This window comes from Nymphalis io, chromosome 8 (assembly GCF_905147045.1).
Source record: "Nymphalis io chromosome 8, ilAglIoxx1.1, whole genome shotgun sequence".
NCBI lineage: Eukaryota > Metazoa > Arthropoda > Insecta > Lepidoptera > Nymphalidae > Nymphalis > Nymphalis io.
The window spans coordinates 6,883,261-6,904,946 of record NC_065895.1 but is presented as its reverse complement, the minus strand read 5'-3'; the positions used below and the strand labels follow the sequence as shown (position 1 = coordinate 6,904,946).

General features: G+C 30.3%; 2 protein-coding genes across 3 annotated transcripts; one reads left to right on the top strand and one right to left on the bottom strand.

Annotated features, from left to right (window-relative positions):
• Positions 1-16,086: 16,086 nt before the first annotated feature.
• Positions 16,087-17,192, top strand: LOC126770367 (transmembrane protein 11 homolog, mitochondrial). Its single transcript, XM_050489762.1, has 3 exons — positions 16,087-16,128; positions 16,287-16,507; positions 16,584-17,192. Exons 1-3 carry the CDS (start codon positions 16,106-16,108, stop codon positions 16,862-16,864), a joined length of 525 nt encoding a protein of 174 aa, XP_050345719.1. The 5' UTR covers positions 16,087-16,105; the 3' UTR covers positions 16,865-17,192.
• On the bottom strand, positions 17,181-20,616 carry LOC126770360 (dehydrogenase/reductase SDR family protein 7-like). 2 transcript variants are annotated; one of them, XM_050489751.1, is made up of 6 exons: positions 20,469-20,616; positions 19,954-20,109; positions 19,688-19,831; positions 18,892-19,111; positions 17,975-18,220; positions 17,181-17,572 (listed from the first exon to the last, which is right to left on the bottom strand). In XM_050489751.1, exons 2-6 carry the CDS (start codon positions 20,086-20,088, stop codon positions 17,382-17,384), a joined length of 936 nt encoding a protein of 311 aa, XP_050345708.1. In that variant the 5' UTR covers positions 20,089-20,109; positions 20,469-20,616; the 3' UTR covers positions 17,181-17,381. The 2 variants fall into 2 exon arrangements, with proteins under 2 accessions (XP_050345708.1, XP_050345707.1); XM_050489750.1 differs by lacking the exon at positions 20,469-20,616 and having other exon boundaries at positions 19,954-20,189.
• Positions 20,617-21,686: the final 1,070 nt, after the last annotated feature.

Here is a 21,686-nt window from a genome sequence, read left to right as displayed (position 1 = left end):
ATTATTATGTCTTGAGATGGAGAGCACGCTGAAGCATCAGATGTTCAGCAGCAGCTCATTATCATAACATTTTCGACAATCACGTATGTATCCTTGAAATTACACTTATTGTGATACTAAAGATTCCACAGTTAGGATGGCAAACGGCTTTCATAAAGAATAATTATTAATCCAAGAAAATGAATTAAGTAAGTGCAAATTAAAGTTCAAATATTCATTGTAAGTTAATATAAGTATATAACAGAAAAATAAATACAGGCAAAATAACTACAGATAAATTTAGACAATGATGCATCTTTAAATATTCATTAGTAGTCTTCAAGGTTGTCACCCAGACAATCAGACGAATAAGATTAACGTTACAAAACAAAACAGAGACTATCCGTAAAACCCGCATATGTACATCTAGAAAACAAGATATAGTTTATTTTTAATGGTATATACGGGCTTTCAATGTTTCCTCATATGGTATCAACTTTACCGACGTGTCTGTTGTATACAATTGGCAATTATTTTATTACAAACCTTAGAGGCTTCACGCTTATTATCACGCGGAAGGAATGACGAGTTTGTTGTCATGGTTACATTGTGATATAATGATGATATTGATTCTAACTGTGAATAGAAATAAATTGTATATAAAAAATGTTATTGGGTTTTTGTATAAGCCACATAAGATTTGTTTCTATAAAACGTTCTCCAGTTTAAGCAAAATTGTTTTTTTTTAACTAAGTAGGTGGTTAACAGTATTACTAATATATTGCTGCAATTTTAGAAATATGACATGTATCGGTTTACGAAAACGACAAAAAGTAAAAGCATATTCAAAACATAAAACTTTATATTTTCGTTATAAATTATAAAGTTAGGAAACTTTTGTTTTTAACATCTTTAAGAGGAACGTATATTATTAACAAAGATTAGTGCTATGTCACCCACCACACTTTTTTCCACATTGCCTTACATTAATGTATGTATTTTACGAATATAAAACTTAAAAGTAAATAATAAAGATATTCCAATAACATACTTTAATTTAATACATTAATCGTAAGTAATTACTTACGATAACATTCTTAGCAAGCTGCTTCTGTTTTTACTCATGACATCAGCGACCTTCATCAAAGTAAAGAAAAAACCACAAAGCTACTAGATTATTATGTGATGGTTAAGTCATCCTTATTAAAATTGATAATTTTGCTATTTATGCTAGAAAATTACCAGGATATTGTTCGAAGACTACACCGCATTACATCATTGTATGTACATCGACGATAGCGCAAGGGATAATATTGTCATGCAACACGCAAGCAGTGACCGGACAGCCTCGACATTGTTCCAGTGGGTAAACAAGAATAATAATTGAGATGAACATCCGCTAAGTTCTCAGCAATAAAAGATGCTCCGTTCTTCATAAAAACCAAATGACTAAAAACTAATAAAATTAACATATTATCGTGCATTTTAAGAATAGATCTTATTATTTTTTCTAAGTATCGGTCAAAATGGTCAGTAAAGTAAAGAACAAAATAATAAAATATTTTATTAGTAGGTTTTACAGAGCTTCTCAGATAGATGCATAATATCTTATCATTACTAATGTGTATTTTTATGAGTATGACACACAATGCACATAGATTCATGTAATATCACGTATTTCCATAGAAACTAGTGGTCAAGCAACATATTAGTCCACGACTCGAGCAACTCGTGGCCGACAAATGTGCTTAAGATGTGATGACATCATTGTGTCACAATACGACCAACTTTTAAAATTAATTTATGCTCGTTTGCGAAGATATATTCTTTATTTATGTTTTATAAAATAGAATTAAATAAAATGTAAGTTGATAGCTCTATTTTGTTACTACAAGTTATTAAGTAAATACTGAAATCAGTTCACCGCAAAATGCGGTCAAACAATAAAGTATTTGATAACACGCGATAGTACCTAATAGTGGTATCGTATGAAAATAACAGTTCTTATTTTAGTTATATTTTCGTTTAAATATATGTTCATAACTACGAACGACTGCAATGTTTCACAATATTTGTCTGGGTTCGATGTTAAAAAATATAAAATCAAGTATCAAACTTCCTATATAATTAATTTAGTTTTTTAGTGTTTTAATTATTTTGTTGTGAAATGGATATAAATAACGTGATATTCCAAAATATTTTGTAAGCTAACTATGTTGAAGTCACCATGTTTCTACATATGTTGCATTAAATTCGTTTTGTTTAATTTTTATATAAACTCTATCGGAATGTAATAGGTATAGAATAAATAGCCCATAAGTTTGTACATTATAGGTATTTTATATCTAGCGTCACATATGCATCTAATAACAATTAAATATGTATTCTTATAATAAAAACAAGTAACTGTTGGCAATAATAATAGAATATTTTGCATAACGCTCATGAACTTTATAAAATTAAATTGTAATTCATATGTATGTTTACTAAGTTAAAATATTTTTATAAAAATAAACAAAAACCAAACTAAAAGCCTTTGAATATCTAATATAATGATAACATAACGATAACTGAATATTTAATTAATCTAAAACTGGTTAAACTGCATTAAAAATGATAAAATCTGAGAGTAAAATAATTTTCGAAGAAGCCATTTATTACAAACACGCAGTTCATTGATAATAATTAGTATCAGGTTTATATTTACGGTATTTATATAATGCAAGGACGAGAGATAGACATTCCATGCTAATTTTAACATAATTATTTTCCTTGAAACATTTTAGTATATCGAGCAAAGCATAAAGTATAGTCGTAGTCCGCGACTCCGCAAATAATACAGTTCCGTGACGTTGTGATCACATACATGAGTGGGTGAAAAACCTCGACCGATATTTCGTGAGCTATTCGTTTGTCCATTATCTACTCTAGAATACAACAAAATTGCGACAAATTATACATTTTATTTCATTATGCTTGTAAATATTATTATACTAATAATAAAAAATATTACTTTATATATAAACACATATGTTTTACAAAATTTTGTCTTGATAAAAACAAAACAAGAAAATTAAATTTCGTTATCTTGTTATCAAAAAAGAGGTCTTGATTTAGTAAATTTTATTCAAACAAGCATGAAACTTGATATTTTATAATCAGCTCTCATTAAAATGAGCGTTCTTTTATTAAAACTGCACAAACATCAGCGACCATTTTGCAATTTCATTAAGTACATTGAAGCTAAACGTTTTAAAACATAAAAATCCTTTATATTTTTGTTAAAAGGTAACGATGTTAAGACCAGTTTGACAAATATGGGTTTTAAGAGGTTCAATGCTCGCTTGTTTAAGCAGATGCTGCTGTAATGCTAATGAAACACGACAATCGTTTCATTTTATGAATGACATATACGACCTCATTTAATTACATAATTATAATATCTATATCAAGAACGGATGACATGAATTTATTGTACACTAGTGTTAAGTGGAGTTTTTATATTACATTTATCAAAATAATAGATCAGAAAAGATTAACATAGAAGTTACATGTATAATATACAGTACATTTACATATGTGAGTATATATAAATAGCTAACAATTTAAAATCAGGAAATAATTTCATTTAAGTATATTTATTTGCTCGAATTAATATTTAACCTTTCGTTGTCGTCTTCATAAGAAAAAGCTGATGTGTCTTTGTATACGCTTTTCTGAACATCAGTAAACGAGAACCTCAACGGTTTTTATTGCCAGTGGAGATACGGTCTTTAATTTTATATGCGTAAAAAATATAAAATCTGTGTAGCTTGAAGCTATCCTGTACTAATAATATTCGAAAGTGGTAAAGTGGGATTCCAGTTGCGAGTACATTCTGTAGGGTTCGTGGTCTAGTCTTATAATTTCGTCATATTGTTTATTTGTTCATCTCATACTATTTCCAGTTTTAAGTTCATCTATCATTAAACTTTATGAGTGTAAAATAAATGCTTGTACAGACGTAATTTGTTTCAAGAATAACAATTGGCATTAACAATACTGCTAATTGGAAACTTTTCTGCGCTCCGTAGGGAATTATCTTTTAAATTACCTTTAAAAATAAATTTAAATTGTTCAAAGTTCTTAACATTATTTTAAAGAATCTTATCTATTATTATCTTAAGAAAATAATATATTATACGGTACAAATAAAATCTACATATATAAAAGTCCTTTTGACTAAAGAACACCGTGTTCTATAAAGCACTTTATTTGCATTTCATTAAGCTCCATATTATATTTATTCTCCTAAATATTTTTATAGTAGTTCATTTATTACAATGATATTTCATTTGTATATTCTGTTTTCAGTTGACAATCCACATTCCAAACGATAATTGTTTTTCACTTGAAATTCATAATTGTATTCATTATACGAATACCAAGGCAAAACTTTCATTCCGATAAAAGATAATCCTTAAAAACCGCTCACATTGAACTCTATACTATGTAATTATCATAAGCGTTGAATGGAATCATATTTTATCGATGCCACAATATAGCACCCACCGATTATAAAGTTAATCCCTGTAGGTGGCGGCTTTATAATGACAGAATCAAACTCCACGGTATGGTGAGAAAATATTAATGGTTATACCTGATACAGTAATATCAGTTTCGTATGCTCGTTGATGTCTTTTATAACAGCGTTACGTTTTCGTCCTCGGTTTTAGTATTATGTGCCTAGATTTTCAAAAGTTTATTATATTTACTTCTTATACTTGACTTCGGTGATCAATTTTATTGCACTTATAAGGAAACAACACTAAAATTCGAAGAGTTTTTCATTTGCATAATAATTATAATCTATATATTTTAATCAAATTTATACCAACTGTTAAGTGAATTTAAATTAAATCAGAATCAAATATTTAAATACTACAAGAATAATTGTTCTACTTAAACAAATGTGATATGAATAGTTATTAAAAAAATAAATATATCGATTAAGTACGTAATATTTTGTACTTCTCACAAGACTAATAATTATGAAACATCTTTAGTAATAAAGAATAACGAGTATTACTTTTGAAGTACCTATTTTACAGCACCATTATTAAAAAAGTAGTTAATAGGTTTTTTTTAAAATAAATTAACAACAATAAATCACTTACATTTTTACGTTCCATGTCTTATAATAAGAACATTAGCATTTCATTTAGCGTGATATCACGTGACATTTAATATAACACCCATATGTATACATATACAATAATATCAGCATTGATATTTGTGTGTATTTGGTATACAAGTATCAGAATATTGTTTTTCTCTTATAATAATTTATTTTTCCTTAGCACACAACGTTCGTTTCGTAAGGCATAAATTATTTCGACCCTCGATAGGAAAAATTACAACAATTCACTGTACAATACTTATGTGTGTATATATTATGGGAGAAGTACTGGGCGTAATAGTATAGCATATAATTAATAATAACTTAACAAAATATTAACAATAAGTCTTACATGCGCAGCAATAGATTCAAAATTAACATTGTTTTATCAATGAAGTCGAACGTCGCTTTGTAAGAAAATCATTTGTATAAAAACCTTTTTTCAATCAACGTAGTTAGAAAATAAAAATTACATGATGGATATTTAGCCTGAGGTCAGAGTGCTCAGTGACCGTGGCGGATAGAGGGAACAGGGGAAAAGAGGTAAGGAAGGGTCGGGGCGTTGGGAGGGGGATAGGTGACTCAACGGCAGTAGCACCTGACATGCGTTAAAACAAGCAAATAAATAAAAGATGATTTTGACATTTCGCTTTTTAAATGAAACAATATAAATGTTAAATATTTAAATAAGTATTGTCTTGTAAAATTTCAAATCGATAAAATCTATTGAAATAAACATTTATATTTTTTAAATAATAATTAATATAGTCAGAATAGAAATGAAAAATTTCAAGAAATCGTTCGCTGCCCTGTGCTCTCTTCGGCGCCTTCGATCTGTTCTACCGTTTCCCAACAAAATTATGTTAGCAAATTCCCTCCTTCTTTTTATTCTTGATTATGCAGATGTGAGCGACACTAAACTGCCCGAGGAATAACTGAATGAACTTGATCGAATTCAAAATCTCGCCATTCGGTTTATATTTCGCAAAAAGGTTTAAAATTCCGTTCAAAGCTCAAATGACTTCCTATATGCTTTCGCCGGAATTTGCATATACTTTCTCTTCTGTACTGTGTTATTTAACCCCAATTTGATGACAAAAATTAAGTATCTTGGGATCTCTTCCGTGTACGTTCCATCTTCCATCACGGAACTTTATGCTCCATTCCTGTACATAAAAAAAAAATTATATTCAGTCCTTCACTTTTCAGCCAATAAAACTATGGATTTTTTACCTGTTCATATAATAACCATTAATATTGCTATTGATATTCAAAATCTTTGTTGAATATCACATTCTTAAAACTTTTTTTTATTATATATAAAACTTTATAAAGAACAAATTTTGATAATAAATCATAGTAAATATATTTTTAGTATAAACAAGTATAGTAGTCTATTAAGTCGAATATAGTAATATATTTTACTTGTATATTACTTATAAGTAGTTTGTGCACGTATGTTTAAAAACGTTACGAAACCTACACGGTTTCTATTTTAAAGTCTCCTTTTCAGTTGGGTTGTATGGAAGAAATGGCTAATTAGTCATTAGTACGCCCCTTGTCCTCAAAAACCTTCTCCTCAAAAAAAAAAAAAAAGGGAGAGGAGGCCTTAGCCCAGCAGTGGGACATTTACAGGCTGTTACTGTTACTGTTACTGTTACTGTACGCCCCTTGTACTACATATGAATTAGTTGTAATCATTTTCTGCGGAGTACAATAAATATTGTTATAGGTTCCAACCTAGAAGTCACGGAAAAAAATTATCACAGACGTATTTAAATATATAATATAACCTATAATAGACTTAAAATTATATTTATACATGTTTTTTGTACACGCTTACAGTCTTTTAACTTCTATATACTTTTGGTTATTCTTGTTAAATAAGTAAATAATAACATTTCTACATACGAGAATATATATATATATATATATATATATATATATATATATATATATATATATTTACTAAAATCTCTATATACAGACAAAACTAACTATACCCCACAACGTACGTAGTATGTAATAGGTCTCATCTTTGATGTATATATATATATATTTATTAAGTAAAAATATAATACAATCCATATCGTGCCAAGCGATCTGTTCGCCAATACCAAGCCATCCAAACCGAATAAGACTCACCGCACGTCCGACGCCTTATTTATGATGCGATCTTTCGAATATATTTTAATATATTCCATATTCAATTAAAATGTTCAAAAGGATATTTTTATCAATTGCATCATACCTAATATATTGGATTTTATATTGACAAAGGTCAACAGTCTGTTAAAAAAACAAGCGTATTATATATACTATACTATACTTCTTTTTCTTTTTTAATCATATAAGCAGCTACTGTAACTAATTTGTAAAAGAGGTATCTAATCCGCCATAGTGGAGTTTTCTAATAAACTATAATGTCTATAATAACATATAATAATAATAAGCTTCTAATTACGTATTTTAAGCGTAATTTAAATTTCATTAAAATGTTATTGGCAAACTTTTACAACTCATCTTACTTGAACTCTCTTAAAAGTAATATCATACTTTTTCTGATGAATTGGTTGAAGCAGTCACATGCTCAATCGATGGAAGCAATTAACAACGATTTTCATAGTCGACTAATGCTCTTTTGATACTTCTGCTCCAGTACTCAGTTTGTTGTATTGCATTCAATATCTACTCAGTCGAATTCTTTGTGTGATAAGTGTTGTATTGTGTTGTAGATCTTCTCGAAGGAACATACTTTCATGAAGATTTTCATTAAGATCGATTGTTAAGTTTGACTGACTCGTTGGTCTAGTTTCAAGCTAATAGAGATATCAATATCGATTGCCAAGTCTTTATATTTACTATAGAAATAAATATGTTAAATATTAATAGGTTACTTATTTTATCACTAATAATAAGGACACATAAATGTTGGTAAGTTACTAATTAGGAAACAATTTGTGAGGAAGTTGTTGAAGTTGCCATAGGTACAAAATAATAATTGGTTTAACATCAGAACTCAGAACTTTTTCCGGTCTTCGGTTTTTTTACATTTTATGTGTTTGAGGTGATCCAATGTTTCTTAAGTGTTAAATCATGTGAAATACATAAAGGACACCGTACGCACACCGTATTTTGTAATTATTTCCAAATCTAGAGATCATAATTTACCAATATCCACATTTTGCACAATTATAAAATTACTTGAAAAAATACTTATGACAATTTTGTTCTTACTTCTTGCTCTTCTTGCTTCTTGCTTCTTGTTGTGTTTCATGGGCCTTTCTGTTTAGTAGTTTTGTGTTAAATATATCCGTACGAATTCGGGACGAGCAGTACAAATTCGGGATGAGTAAATTCAAAACTTAATTCAAAGATTGTTGCTGATGATTTAAAATCAAGATGATATTAACCGCACTACGCCGCGAGGGATCTATTAAAATATCAATTATGATATACGAACAGTGTGCCGTCCAAGGCATGGCCAGGATATGCCTGCTTCCGTTTCAGGTGCTTACGAAGCAAGTTATCTAACGGTAAACACCACGGAGCATTTATTTAGCTCTTTTTAAAAATAAGTAATTATTAATAAATAAGTAATAATTATTCCGCCTTATACAAAAAAAATGTTTTACAGATAATATAGTTTTATATGATGCAACAACATATTAAAAAAATATTCTATAAGAGGTATGTTGTGTTTGTTTGTTTTCTTAATTAACACAAAACCTACTAATAAGAATTTTATTTAGCTTTATATTATACTGACCCGTGCCCACTTCGTTGGGTGGTAAACATTTTTACTTGTGATGAAATTATGAGTGTGGTTCGGTTAGTACTGAGTGCTATGATTTATTTTCTGACTGCCAAAAGGAGGGTTATATTTTTACTGCATATGTATATATGTATTTGCATGCCAATTTGGCTATATTACCGGGTTTCAAATGAGTGAATGAAATGATTATGATAGAATAAATTATGTTTATTGTAATTGTTCAAAATATTCGTTCAAAATATTCGTTATTTGGTACTAAAATACATTGTTTCAGAGGCTCCAACCCGAGATAAGCCAACATACAACTGCCTATGGGAAAAACACTACTTTCTCAGGTCCAACAATGACCAATCAGAGGACTTATTAATAGTGAGGGCAAAAGAGATCTTGACGGGATACTCTAGCTTTTTTAACGGTTTGGGAAAATCCGTCGAAATCATGGGTATCCGCGGAATATAAGCCAGTTGTCCCACTGCTGGCCCTGTGAGAATGGTCGCCACAGACAGAGTTTCAACGGATCTCCATTAATAAGATGATTTTAAGAATGCCTTAATGACATCGGTGCGTGTTCCTTTTGTTATTATAGCATTTGTTATTACTTTTGTTTGCCGAAAATCGCCCGCAAAAACAAAAGTAACACCACCCATTATAGCGTATTTGATAATTTAAATTATCTCTTAAGCTATGCAACCAAAGAACATACCGTGAAAAAACGATTTCTTTATAAATAAAATTTCCTTGGTGATAAAGCAATTTCTAAATAGATTAACGTGTTATATGACATAAACCGTCTTATATAAATATCACCCAATAGATTAAGGCACGGTCGCAGTTCCATACCTCTGTCGTATTATCTCTTTAACATAGAATAGAATAGAATAGGAAGGCGGACGAGCATATGGGCCACCTGATGGTAAGTGGTCACCAAACGCCCTTAGACATTGGCATTGTAAGAAATGTCAACCATCGCTTACATAGCCAATGCGCCACCAACCTTGGGAACTACGATTTTATGTCCCTTGTGCCTGTAATTACACTGGCTCACTCATCCTTCAAACCGGAACACAACAATAACAAGTACTGCTGTTTTGCGGTAGAATATCTGATGAGTGGGTGGTACCTACCCAGACGAGCTTGCACAAAGCTCTACCACCGGTGAAACATTCGTCCAAATTATATGTAGTAAGGAAAAGTCTTTTGTTTTAAGCACTTGAGATGATAAATTTACTTATTCTGATAAGAATTCATAATTTTTGTTAATATAACCAATAAACATGACCAAACGATTCAAATTATTTTTTTAATTTAAAAAAACTACTTTGTGTGACTTAAATATAAAAGTTAGAAATATGCTGTCGCTGACTTTTTTGTAGGCATTAGTCAGCTCTACAACTTTTTTCCAGAGCTCAATCATATATCTCTCATCGTTAAGGCAGCGTTCGTAAGAAACGTTTTCGTTCGACCGTTTTTTCTTCGACTTACTTTGCAAATCCGACTACCACGAATAAGTCTTTTCAATTTTCGGGTTAATATAGCTTATGACACTCATAAATAATGTGGCTTTCTATGGAAAATAATTTTCAAAATCGGTTCGGTAAATCCAGTTTATTTTAAATGTTTTAAAGGTTTGGAGGACATTATTATTATTACTATCCTATCATACGATGACGATAAATCCTACAACCTCACAAACTTTACCTCTTTATAATATTAGTATAGATTAGTTTATTATTTCAGGATGTCCAATGCATAGTATTTTTATATGATGAATATATATAATGACACAGCTTAATATGGCCGTCGAAGACAATGTTAATAATCTCGAAGTAAGTTCGGGCGTTTTTTAATTGAACTTTCTCAAAACTATTTAACATACTCATGCATATAGATAAGATTAACTATTATATTTAATATAAAAAAGGTCCAGGAACCACGTCTAAATTCACCTTTTATATGATGGCACATCCATTATAATAGCTTAAAGCAAAATATTTTAAATATAATTAAAATGTTATTGCATTGTTATACTAAATTTAGTTGTGTTCTGGCTTACACACACGGCACAAGGGACATAACATCTCAGTTCCTCAAGGTTGGTGGCGCATTTGCGATGTACGGAATGGTTATTATTTCTTACATCGCCAATGTCTATGGGCGGTGGGGAACACTTACCATCAGATGTCGCTCGTCCGCCTGCCTATAACCTATATACAAAAAAAGGTACTTCTGGCGTACTATTAAATATTATAGATACAAATCAAAGACAAAGATTTTCCCGTAGACAATTTATTACTTTTTACTAGTTGGCATACTACTTATCCTATCTCTGTCTCGTTGGTCTAGTGGCTAAATGTAAGACCGCAGACCCGGAGGGTTCAAATCCCAGGTCTGGCCAATAAAAAGTAATTGAGTTTTTCTGTCGACAATTCTCATCAGCAGCCCAGAGTTGGATGTGTGTTTACACCCGTGCCTAGGAAAGCACGTAAAGCTGTTGGTCCTACGCCTAAACGCCGAACACGGGTCGTGTCGGATTGCTATCCCATCGTATTATGAGATTGAGGGAATAGAGAGTGCACCTGTGCTTGCGCACACATTTGTGCACTATATTATCTCCTGCGCAGTTGGCTTAACCAATCTCAAAAGAGATTCTCTTGAGGAAACCAATTTGTAGGATAGATTTCTAGGAGAAATCAATTTGTTTTTGTGTTAATTTAGTAACTTTACAATAACTTAAATATCATTAAAAAAACATAAAAAAATATGAGTATATCGAACTGTATGCAATAGAGTACTTTCTGTTTTAAATAAATTTTATTAAAAAAAATACATCTTCATCAATCGTAATTTTACCCCCGCCGCGCATTGTGTGCTAAATATTTATTGCGACTTCAGTTAATAAATAAACATTGAGTACACATACTAACTTTCGTAAATGAAGACAATACAACGTACTCATTATCTACAAACCTTAAGAATAGAGTGGCTTGGCTGCCCAGATACGCCTATTTATGGGATATTGTGCTATTTTACTTTAGGTCATATACAAGCATTGTAATTTAGTTGATGCGAGATTTGAAGGGCCCGAAGGAACACGATTTTCGTGAGCACGACGCGGCGGGCGGGAGACACGTTTAAAACGCAAGTCACAAGTCGCGATCGCGACATGGTAGTGCGGCAGTGCGGCGCGGGCAGCCTGCGTTCGTGCATCCCGCAAACCTCTGGGTTCAATACCCGCGTCTACCTTATAGCACCATCTACAATTGGAATCGTAAACTTACCTTGTAAACTACTTCAGCTATATAGTAACGTTTTATTTTGTTAAATATCTAATTATAAAACATGAAATTGAACGCAGTATATTTTAAACGATTTTGTTTATTCTGTTATATTTGTAGATTTGTACGATTGGAATGTACATATACCGATACTGGTAGGTACTCGTTAGCCGTTAATGTTAAAGTTGCTATAAAGTCTACAAAGGTTCCCTTTAAAGTTTGTAGTACCGATATTTATGCTATTTTCTACATCCTTATATTTCCTAATACGTAATAATTATGATAGAGGTACATTTATTTGTTTGGTATATTTGCCATAGCTTCTTAACCTTATCTTATACGTTATCTTATATAACTTATTTTTATTAGTAAACACTAGTTAGCTAGTAGTAACATTAATCTAGTAAAACAGTATCGCATTGATTAAAAATATTTTGTTACTGCGAAATAATTATGAGACAATAAAACTTGTAACCGATGATTACCATGTTTGCCAAGGTAACTTAAATTATATTACATAGACCAAAACAAATATCTGCATCAATAATCCACACATTCTTATCACGCAAAATCGAATCCCTGACTATTAGCATCGAAACAGAATGACGCTTTTTCCGTTAACTCTCGATCTAAGATTACTTTACTTTACTTAGTTGTACAATAATAAGTAAAAAAGTTTCATTATCAATAATATGATTTGTTATTGTTTGTCAGTACGTCAAAAGGGTATGTTTGAGTATAGGATCTATACCGGCTACCTCTATCATAATTAATGTTTATATAGTGCACTATAAGACAAACAAGACTAGACTATAGTAATAATAAAATAACTATAAGTTGATTATGTTAAATGTTGCGAACATAATATATTAAAAATGCCATTCATCTGTTTGAGTTAAAACTTGTTATGTTGTTACTGGCTATTGCGTAAAGGTCACTGGCATAGTACAAAATCAACTCACAAATCAAATAAGTAGCGACTGGTGAGTGAGGCATATCGGATAATTGTCAACAAAAAAATTATAGAGGCATTGCTAAACATGCTAAGTATATATTTATAGTTTTATTTTGTGCTGATCTACCGAAAACTAATAATCTTCTGAAATTTTATTTTTTGTGACGTGTGCATTAATAATAACGAATTGCAGAAATTGGAACGTTTACTTTCTACATCATTAAATGTATCAATACATCTGAATAAACACTACACAATTGTTGAAATGAAACGAGAACATTTTTAAGCTTATGTTTGCCAGTACTGTTTACACACTATTAAGAAACCCATTTATATTTTTCTTATTAGCACATCTATCATATATACTTGCATGGTTCACCTAAAATACAGTAAGAAATACTTATACCTAATATAATCGCATGCTTTTTACTTGAATTTATGTAATTTCTAGTGCAATTCATAATTAAATCTAGTGTACAATGTATACGTGGAACCCAATGTCAAATGCAGATAAGGAAACAGTAGATTTCGAACTGCTTTTTTTATATCAACTTCTTTCTCTCTGAATTTTATTTGAAGTGTCATAAAATATCGAAAACCTTTTTGAGACATTTATAAATTACAAAATATGCACGCCCTACGATTTTTAAGCAGAAGTAGTACACAATACAAAAAGTGTAAATGTTTATCTCGTTCTGTCATTCTATAAATAATCAGAAAATAAACAATCTAGGAAGATAAAAGGTAGCTAAAATTAAAACATTTAAGTTGAGACCAAAATCAACTATTCTATTATGCTAGATTTAGGCTTCATAACAACTATTTTTATTGATATTCAATTTTTAATAACTTTGCAACAGTTATGGATATAATGTCAAAAAGAGTGGGTTGTCGGGAAATCATATAAATGTTAGTAATCTGTGGGCGCCTGTAAGGTCAGCCTTGCACCCACACGCACCTTATAAGTATCGCACTAAACACATGAATTAAGCCTTTAAAAAGTCCCAAGAGAAAATATAAGGAAACAGAAACTAAACCTTATGATAATATGTTTTAGGAGTAGAACACCTTACTTAAATTATTGATTTCATACGCTCATAGTCTGGACTATTATCCACATTCACCTTTACCTAATGCGGCAAACGGATTTTAGAATGGCATTAGTGGGCGAACAGTTAAAGAAGGAAAAAACTTTTTTACAAAAGCATAACTATAATGTTAATCTTTATTTTCTTAACTTGAATAAAAATGATAATCAAAAAATATGAACTTAAGTCAAGTAGGCTGTTTACAAGCACTTTTTAATAGTTATTTTTGCTTATAAACTTGTTAGGTAGGCATTTTTAGTGTAGACCTACCAGGCTATCATCGTTTCGGTATGTTGTTGATTCTAGATGTAGTTGATATGTAGAAGAAAAGGGATAGAATTCAGCAGCAAAACACATTAAACTTATTTTAAAAAAAAACATAAATAGATTAATTCAGTATAGTATTGACATAGTCATTAATAATTTATTATAAAACGGAAAATGTGTCAGATATTCTTGTTTTTCTTTAACAGTAATACACGTCCTTACGTGACTCACAAGGCCGAGCAGGCCACAAACGTGTGAGGCGCTGCCGCTGTAGTCCTACAGGCTGAGGCTTTAGTCCCCCGGATAGAGAAGTTAACGGATACAATGAACATACTGTTGCCTAAGTTCGAGGACCCAAAAGAGATGTTCTCGAATTCGCGCTTATATCGAATGGCTGAGCTTCTGCTTGGTCGGTCAGGCTTTCGGGCGTTTACTGCTAAATACCTAAACTCCCGAGTTCCCAACAAGAAAAGCCCATCAGTATATTGCTGGAATATTCTCCGAATGCGCTGGAAGCATTGTAGCAACCAGACACTCAATGGCGGTGGATGGATCATTGAGTAATCTAGCCTTATTGCAACGAGAGGTGTGAGACCATTATTATTATTTATTAATATTATTTTACATTTTCGTCTCTCGATTTACCGAGGTTATTATTACAACTTTCGTGGTTTTTAATAATACTATTAAAATAAATTTATTTTAACGTATTTATAATAATTAACGTTTAAACGCTAACGGTCTTTCTAATAAACTTTGCTTGCCGTGTATTCTTTTGAATGTAAATGTAAATAAATCAATAATGAAGGAAAAGGTGAAATTAGTGTTTAACTAATTAGCAAGCAACTAAGCTGCTAAGAAACGTTTATAAGACCGTAACTTTTTAGAAAATAAAGCCTGACATAACTTGCACAAATTGAGAGCAACTTAAAGGAATTTGCTATAAAATAATAATAGGATTATCGAAGTCTAGTATAGTATTTATGGAAGTGATAATATAAATTTTAGTACGCATTATACGAAGCTATATAATATTACATTTAATTCGTAATATTACATTAATATATATATGTATATTTCAATATTATATGTAATTTTATATGTTAATGTAATAATATATATGTTTAAATTAAATGATTTTTATTATTTTGTATTTCACTCTGGGGCAGTCGGACTTATCACTTATGTATGTATATCCCCGCAACAGTCTCAGTCATTCTTTAAATTAATGTTTGAAATGTTTAAATCAATACTCATTTGATTTTATGCAACCATTCTCATAATTTTAAGGTCGTGAGGTAAACTTAATGCTAACTTGATATTAAATACTTTTGCATGTCGTGGTTACCTATAAGTATGGCAACTTTTACCCTTAGACCTGAAAAGCCTAGAAATGGCAGCATTTACGGAACCAAGAATTTTATAAAATTTTGGCTTTTGCCATTTCGTATTAATATAATTATAAGAATTATAAGCCCTACTACTACCATTCAAACGTTATGTTCAGATTATTTAAATTATACCAGATGACATCAATTGTTGCGTGTAGTTGGTACACTAATACTCTTTGTTATATTTCATGACATTTGTCTATTCTTTATAGTTAACATGGCGGGTGATGAAAGTGACAGGTTAGTAAATAAAGAAAAGTTAATAATTATGTAAAATAATAATAAATAAATTTTGAAGTTACTTAATTGTGCCTTTAATAAGCAACAAACATAATAAGAAAACTATTTAATTTTTATTATTTTCATTGATAAAAATGCCTGTGTTTATAACTTTACAGTGATCTCAAACCATCACAAGTAGTAATAGTTAGAGAAGTTTATGACAGTGAAAATGCTCACATTAAATTTGAAATGGAATTGGAAAGAGCACTGGAGGCTGGTGTGAGCGTTATAGTAATAGAACCCGAACCTCTCGGAGAAGAAACAGCTAGATGGATATATGTAGGAAATTTGTTACATAAAGTTTCTGTTTATAGTGGTTTGTGTAGCATTGCATCAGGTAAGAATAATGTTATCTGACGGAATTAACTTGGGAATTAAGTAGTAAATACTCAAGAATAATATTCATTTTTCAGGCTTGACATGGAGTTCATTAGCTTGCACACCTTTTGGCATTGTCTCAGTCCTTTGTGCTGGTTGCTACACACTGTCCTGGCAATGGGATCCCTGTTGCAAATATCAGGAAGAAAAAAATCTACATCGCCTATCTAAACTACCTATTTTAAGTGATCTAACGTCTGCATCACCGGTTGTACTTGTGCACACAGATAATAGAAGAAAAATAATTTTACATGGCACTGTGTCTTTAGCTGCGGCAGCTATTTGTGTATGGAGAATTTATAACACTTTCAAATGAGATAGGTATAAAATATGTATTCATGTTCATATAGACATTGTTCTGATTAAATATTTTGAAAGAATAGGGAAAGCTTATTTTGCTTCTTACTATTCTGTCTCTACCTTGTGTATAAAATAATTTGTTATAGATTAAAGTGTAAAATTTGTTACAATTATTTAAAAATATTACTGATTAGAATAGTTGAATTCTGTACAAAAAATGATTATAAGGATGCTTTTTTAGAAATGATAGCTGGTTGTTAAATAATTTTGTTATATTATGACCATGATAAAAGTGAAAAAAAAATCACTATTATCATGCAATAAAAGTTAAATTAATTTTTCAACCTGTTTTATTTACACCCGTAGATTAGCCAACTTATAAATAAATCAATAAAAATGATCAAACATGCTGGCTTATCAACTTTATTGCTACTTTGTGGGCTGACTCCAACATATTGATACAATATAATGTTTGATATCTAATTAGCATGGCAAGGTATCTTTACGCTTCAAGTTAGTGCATTACTTTCCTCTTAAGCTGTCTTATTAGCCCTTCTAGCCATTATCCAAAAATATAAAAATGGCATAGAATGTCTTATTGTTATTGCTAAATTTGGAAGAAACTGGCTTATAATTAACTCTTTATCTTTGTTCACAAGCAAATCCACGATCTTCATAGCAACATATTCGGCTGAAAACCCAGCAGCAGTGCTTGAATCCATTACTGAAAAAAATAACAATATAAAATATTGGTAAACTGAGGTAAGTTACTTTGACAAAAAAAAACTGTTCATTGTTAGTTTGATGCACTTAACATAAAATATGCCATTAATGTGGACACACTCTCAAAAAATTAATTATTAAAATTTGTATGATGCCAAAATCATATGTGACCATATTAATGTCTTAGTGTCAAAATTACTTATAACAAACTGGTTGTGTGAAGAAGAACATTGAAGAAAAACACTTTACTAAATTTTGCAACCTCGCATACTTTTGTATTATATTATATAATATAATATAGACAGTCTCTATATTATAAAACATAACAATAAAATATTAATATAAAATAATAAACAAATATTGCAAGAAACTTTAAACGAGAATAAAAAAATAACTTGTTTACCTCCATGACTTTCTCCAGTACCAGTTAGAGCGTTTAATGAAACAGATGTCTTCACATATCCAGGGCTAACAACAGATACATCTATATTATGTTGATGCATTTCAGAACGCAGACAATCTCCAAAAGCCTGAAGAGCATGTTTTGATGCCGCATATGCAGACCGATCAGGTATAGCTATTAAACCTTGAACTGAGCTAATAAATACGATGTGCCCACTTTTTCTTTCAACCATTCTCGGTAAAACAGCTAAAAAATTCATATTTTTTTCATTATTTGAACGGAACAGCAATTACTAGAGCTTTTAAGTATATAATATAACTTTTTAAATACATAATAACCGCCCAGCAAACATCCCACTACTGGACTAAGACCTCATCTTCACATGTTCTCGCCACTGGGACATCTTGGCTTGGCTCATTCAATATTAATATACTGTTTCATACATCATATTATTTTTTTATTTAAAATAAATTAATATACTGGTAAGTAGTGACCACATATCATGTAAAAATATTTACTATCCCTTAAATTTTAAATAAACCATCAACCTTGGTAACAGATATTATATCCCTTGTGCCTGTAGCTACACTGGCTCACTGACCTATCAAACTGGTATACCACAATACTAAATACATTTTCTGTTTGGCAGAAGAAAATGTTATAAGTGGGTGGGACCTATGGATATTCACAAAGCCCTACAACCAAGTAATGGTGAAAGCCTATACTATACTTAATTTAATGACATTTATTTAATAAAAATTAACATTAATATATTTGTATAAAAAACTGGTATATTTCTAATTATTAATTATGTTACGTTTTGTTTTATTGGCAAACATAAGATTTATTGTTATCAACATAATCATATAAATCAATCCAATATATAAATATTTATTTATTAAAATCATATTAATTACCTTTTGTTAATCCAACAGAGCCCAAATAGTTTGTTAACATGATTTTCTGATCCACATCTAGTTTTGTATGAAGGATTGAACCACGGTGAGATACCCCACCATTATTAATTAAAATATCTATTTTTCCACAACTTTCATAAACCTTGTTCACAAAAGATTCTAGCACATCTAAATTTGACAGATCTAATTCAATTGCAAGTGGTTCCTCTGTTGATAGAGCCTAAAAATATATATGTATTTAAAGCAAAACTATGTCTTACTATCAAATTGTATTATGCAATTATATGAAGACTAAGTGAATACCTAATATTCTAGAAAACAACTTTTTGTTTCTTGTATAATAATATCTAGTATCTTTTTATTTATATTCAAAATATAAAAATGTCCCTTTCTTGTCAAAGCCTTATCGAAGTAATTTTAACATAAGTTCTCATAAAAATAAATTGTAATCTTACCTGAATTAAAATTTCACAATAATATGAATAAAAAGTGTAAAGAGTTAACATACTTCATTTAAATTTATAAAAAAATTTAGTACTACTATCTACACTAATCTTAATCTTAACTACTCAACCAATCATTATGAAATTCTTCAGGCGGAAACTAGTATTATGTATGAAAATAAATGACTGCCTGTTTGTAACACTTTCATAGCTAACCCACTGAACCAATTTTGATGAAATTTGGTATGAAGCAAACTTAAATCCGAAGAAAGTCTACTACTTAAACCTAACACATGGCGAAAACTAGTAGTTTATAAATTCAATAATAAAAAATATAGTAAGAAAATGCTTACGATTTTCTTTGATAATAGATCTTCCTTTACTCTATTCAATTCATTGATCCTTCTTGATGCCAAAATCACTTTACAACCATTTTCATATAAAACATGAGCCAAAGCTTCCCCTATACCAGAACTTGCACCAGTAACTATAACAACCTGAAAAACGGAAATATTTCTAAGAAATTCATACACAGGATTACATTTTAATAAAGAAAATAAGTTCATTATTATTGTTAATTACATATTAAGTATATTTTAATTTCAAGCTTATTTATTACCTTTCCTTGTAAAGCATTTCTTGTCTTATGGTTTTGAACTCGTTTACATAATCGATACATAGTAAAAATAATTGATAAAGGCAATCCAAGATATTTAAGATACCACTTAAAAGTGCTAGTAGTCAGGGCATACATTGTATGAGCACGAAGGTTTACCTGAAAGGAATTTTATAGAGGTCACAATGTACTTAATTATGCAAATATGTAATTAAGTATGCTATGCACTTTAGCACGACAGTATACTAACTAGGTAGGTATATATAAGATATTATAGATATATATCAGTGAACATTATTGATAAAGTCAGTCTTTCAAATGTAAATATTATTATAAATCATATTATCTGCATGACCTAAGCTGTATAAATATACAAAATACAATTTAAAATTGATTTTTTATTTTACACGTAATTTTTTAAACTCCTTAATCGATCCATTTCTACCGGTATAATTAAATTAAGTCGTTCGTAAGTAATCCTAATTTTATTAATGGGAAGTTAGTAAATAAATCATTACCTAAATTGGAAAATATTTAATTGAGTAAGAAATTTATGAATTGGTTATCTATTATTTATCCTGGCGATTATGAGTATAACTTTGTATCAATATATCAAATCTTTACAGGTCACCAAGCAAACAGAAACTTTTGACGTTTTGAAGTCAGAATGAGAAGAGTGATGATAGAAAATAGAAGACAAAAACTGTGGTCCATTGTATAATGACTAGAATATTAATCTAAAATATAAATAAGTCGTCGAGCGCAGAACTTATAATAAAAATATATAATCTTATCTTTACAATTATAAAACATATATAAAAAATAATACAAGAATGAAAAAAAACTGCTTGCTTTAATTTATGAATAAATTTTATTTAATACGATAATTGACATTACTATCAAAAATTTGTTAATTATGTTAATGTTTTCTTAAGTTGTGAAAGCTGTACCAAACGGCTATTTAGTGAGCAACCAATCTCTCCACCAAGGTGACTGTTAGTTTTTAACTACATATGATATATACATGATGGTGTTCGCAACTACGCTTAAGTTTTGTCCTCGGTTGATGGCGAACGTTTACGAGTTGCGACCACCGTAGGACTAATTAGTTACATGCTACATGTCTACTATATTTGCATCATATACATATACGCTTGTTGCACCACCACAAGAGCGTTTGGTTCGCTACAAACGTCGAGAACACGTTCACGCATAATGTCTATTGCAGCAAATAGCAAGAAATACGGTTTTGCTAGTATTTTGAAAATCTTATTTAATTTGGGAAACCATAAAATAATTTAAAGCAGATTCATTAAATTTAAGGGAAATAGTATTTATATATTATATAACTGAAATTGAAGTCTTGTCTGAATGTGAAGTCTAGTTGGAACGATTTCCATCTTGGTTTCAATCAACGGCTTGTTTTATTGGAAGGACAATTTATTTGATGAGACATTTTCCATAGTAAAACCAACATTGTTTATTAGTACGTATATATACGTACTAATAAAAAATGTATAAGTGTAGTATATTCGATAATTGTAATTGTAAACAGGGCTAACAGTAATGTAAAAAAACAATGGTGGTAAGGCTTTGTGCAAACTCGTCTGGGTAGGTACCACCCACTCGTCAGATATTCTACCGTAAAACAGCAGTACTTGGTATTGTTGTGTTCCGGTTTGAAGGGTGAGTGAGCCAGTGTAATTACAGGCACAAGGGACTTTAAACTTTGTTCC

Coding starts and splice junctions, on each gene's coding strand:
- LOC126770367 (XM_050489762.1), top strand. CDS start 16,106: ATGGCGGGTGATGAAAGTGACAG. Junction 16,129..16,286: donor GCGGGTGATGAAAGTGACAG/GTTAGTAAATAA, acceptor ATAACTTTACAG/TGATCTCAAACCATCACAAG. Junction 16,508..16,583: donor TTTGTGTAGCATTGCATCAG/GTAAGAATAATG, acceptor TTCATTTTTCAG/GCTTGACATGGAGTTCATTA.
- LOC126770360 (XM_050489751.1), bottom strand. CDS start 20,088: ATGTATGCCCTGACTACTAGCACTTTTAAGTGGTATCTTAAATATCTT. Junction 19,112..19,687: donor ATCTATTATCAAAGAAAATC/GTAAGCATTTTC, acceptor ATATATTTTTAG/GCTCTATCAACAGAGGAACC. Junction 18,221..18,891: donor CTCTGTTGGATTAACAAAAG/GTAATTAATATG, acceptor TGAATTTTTTAG/CTGTTTTACCGAGAATGGTT.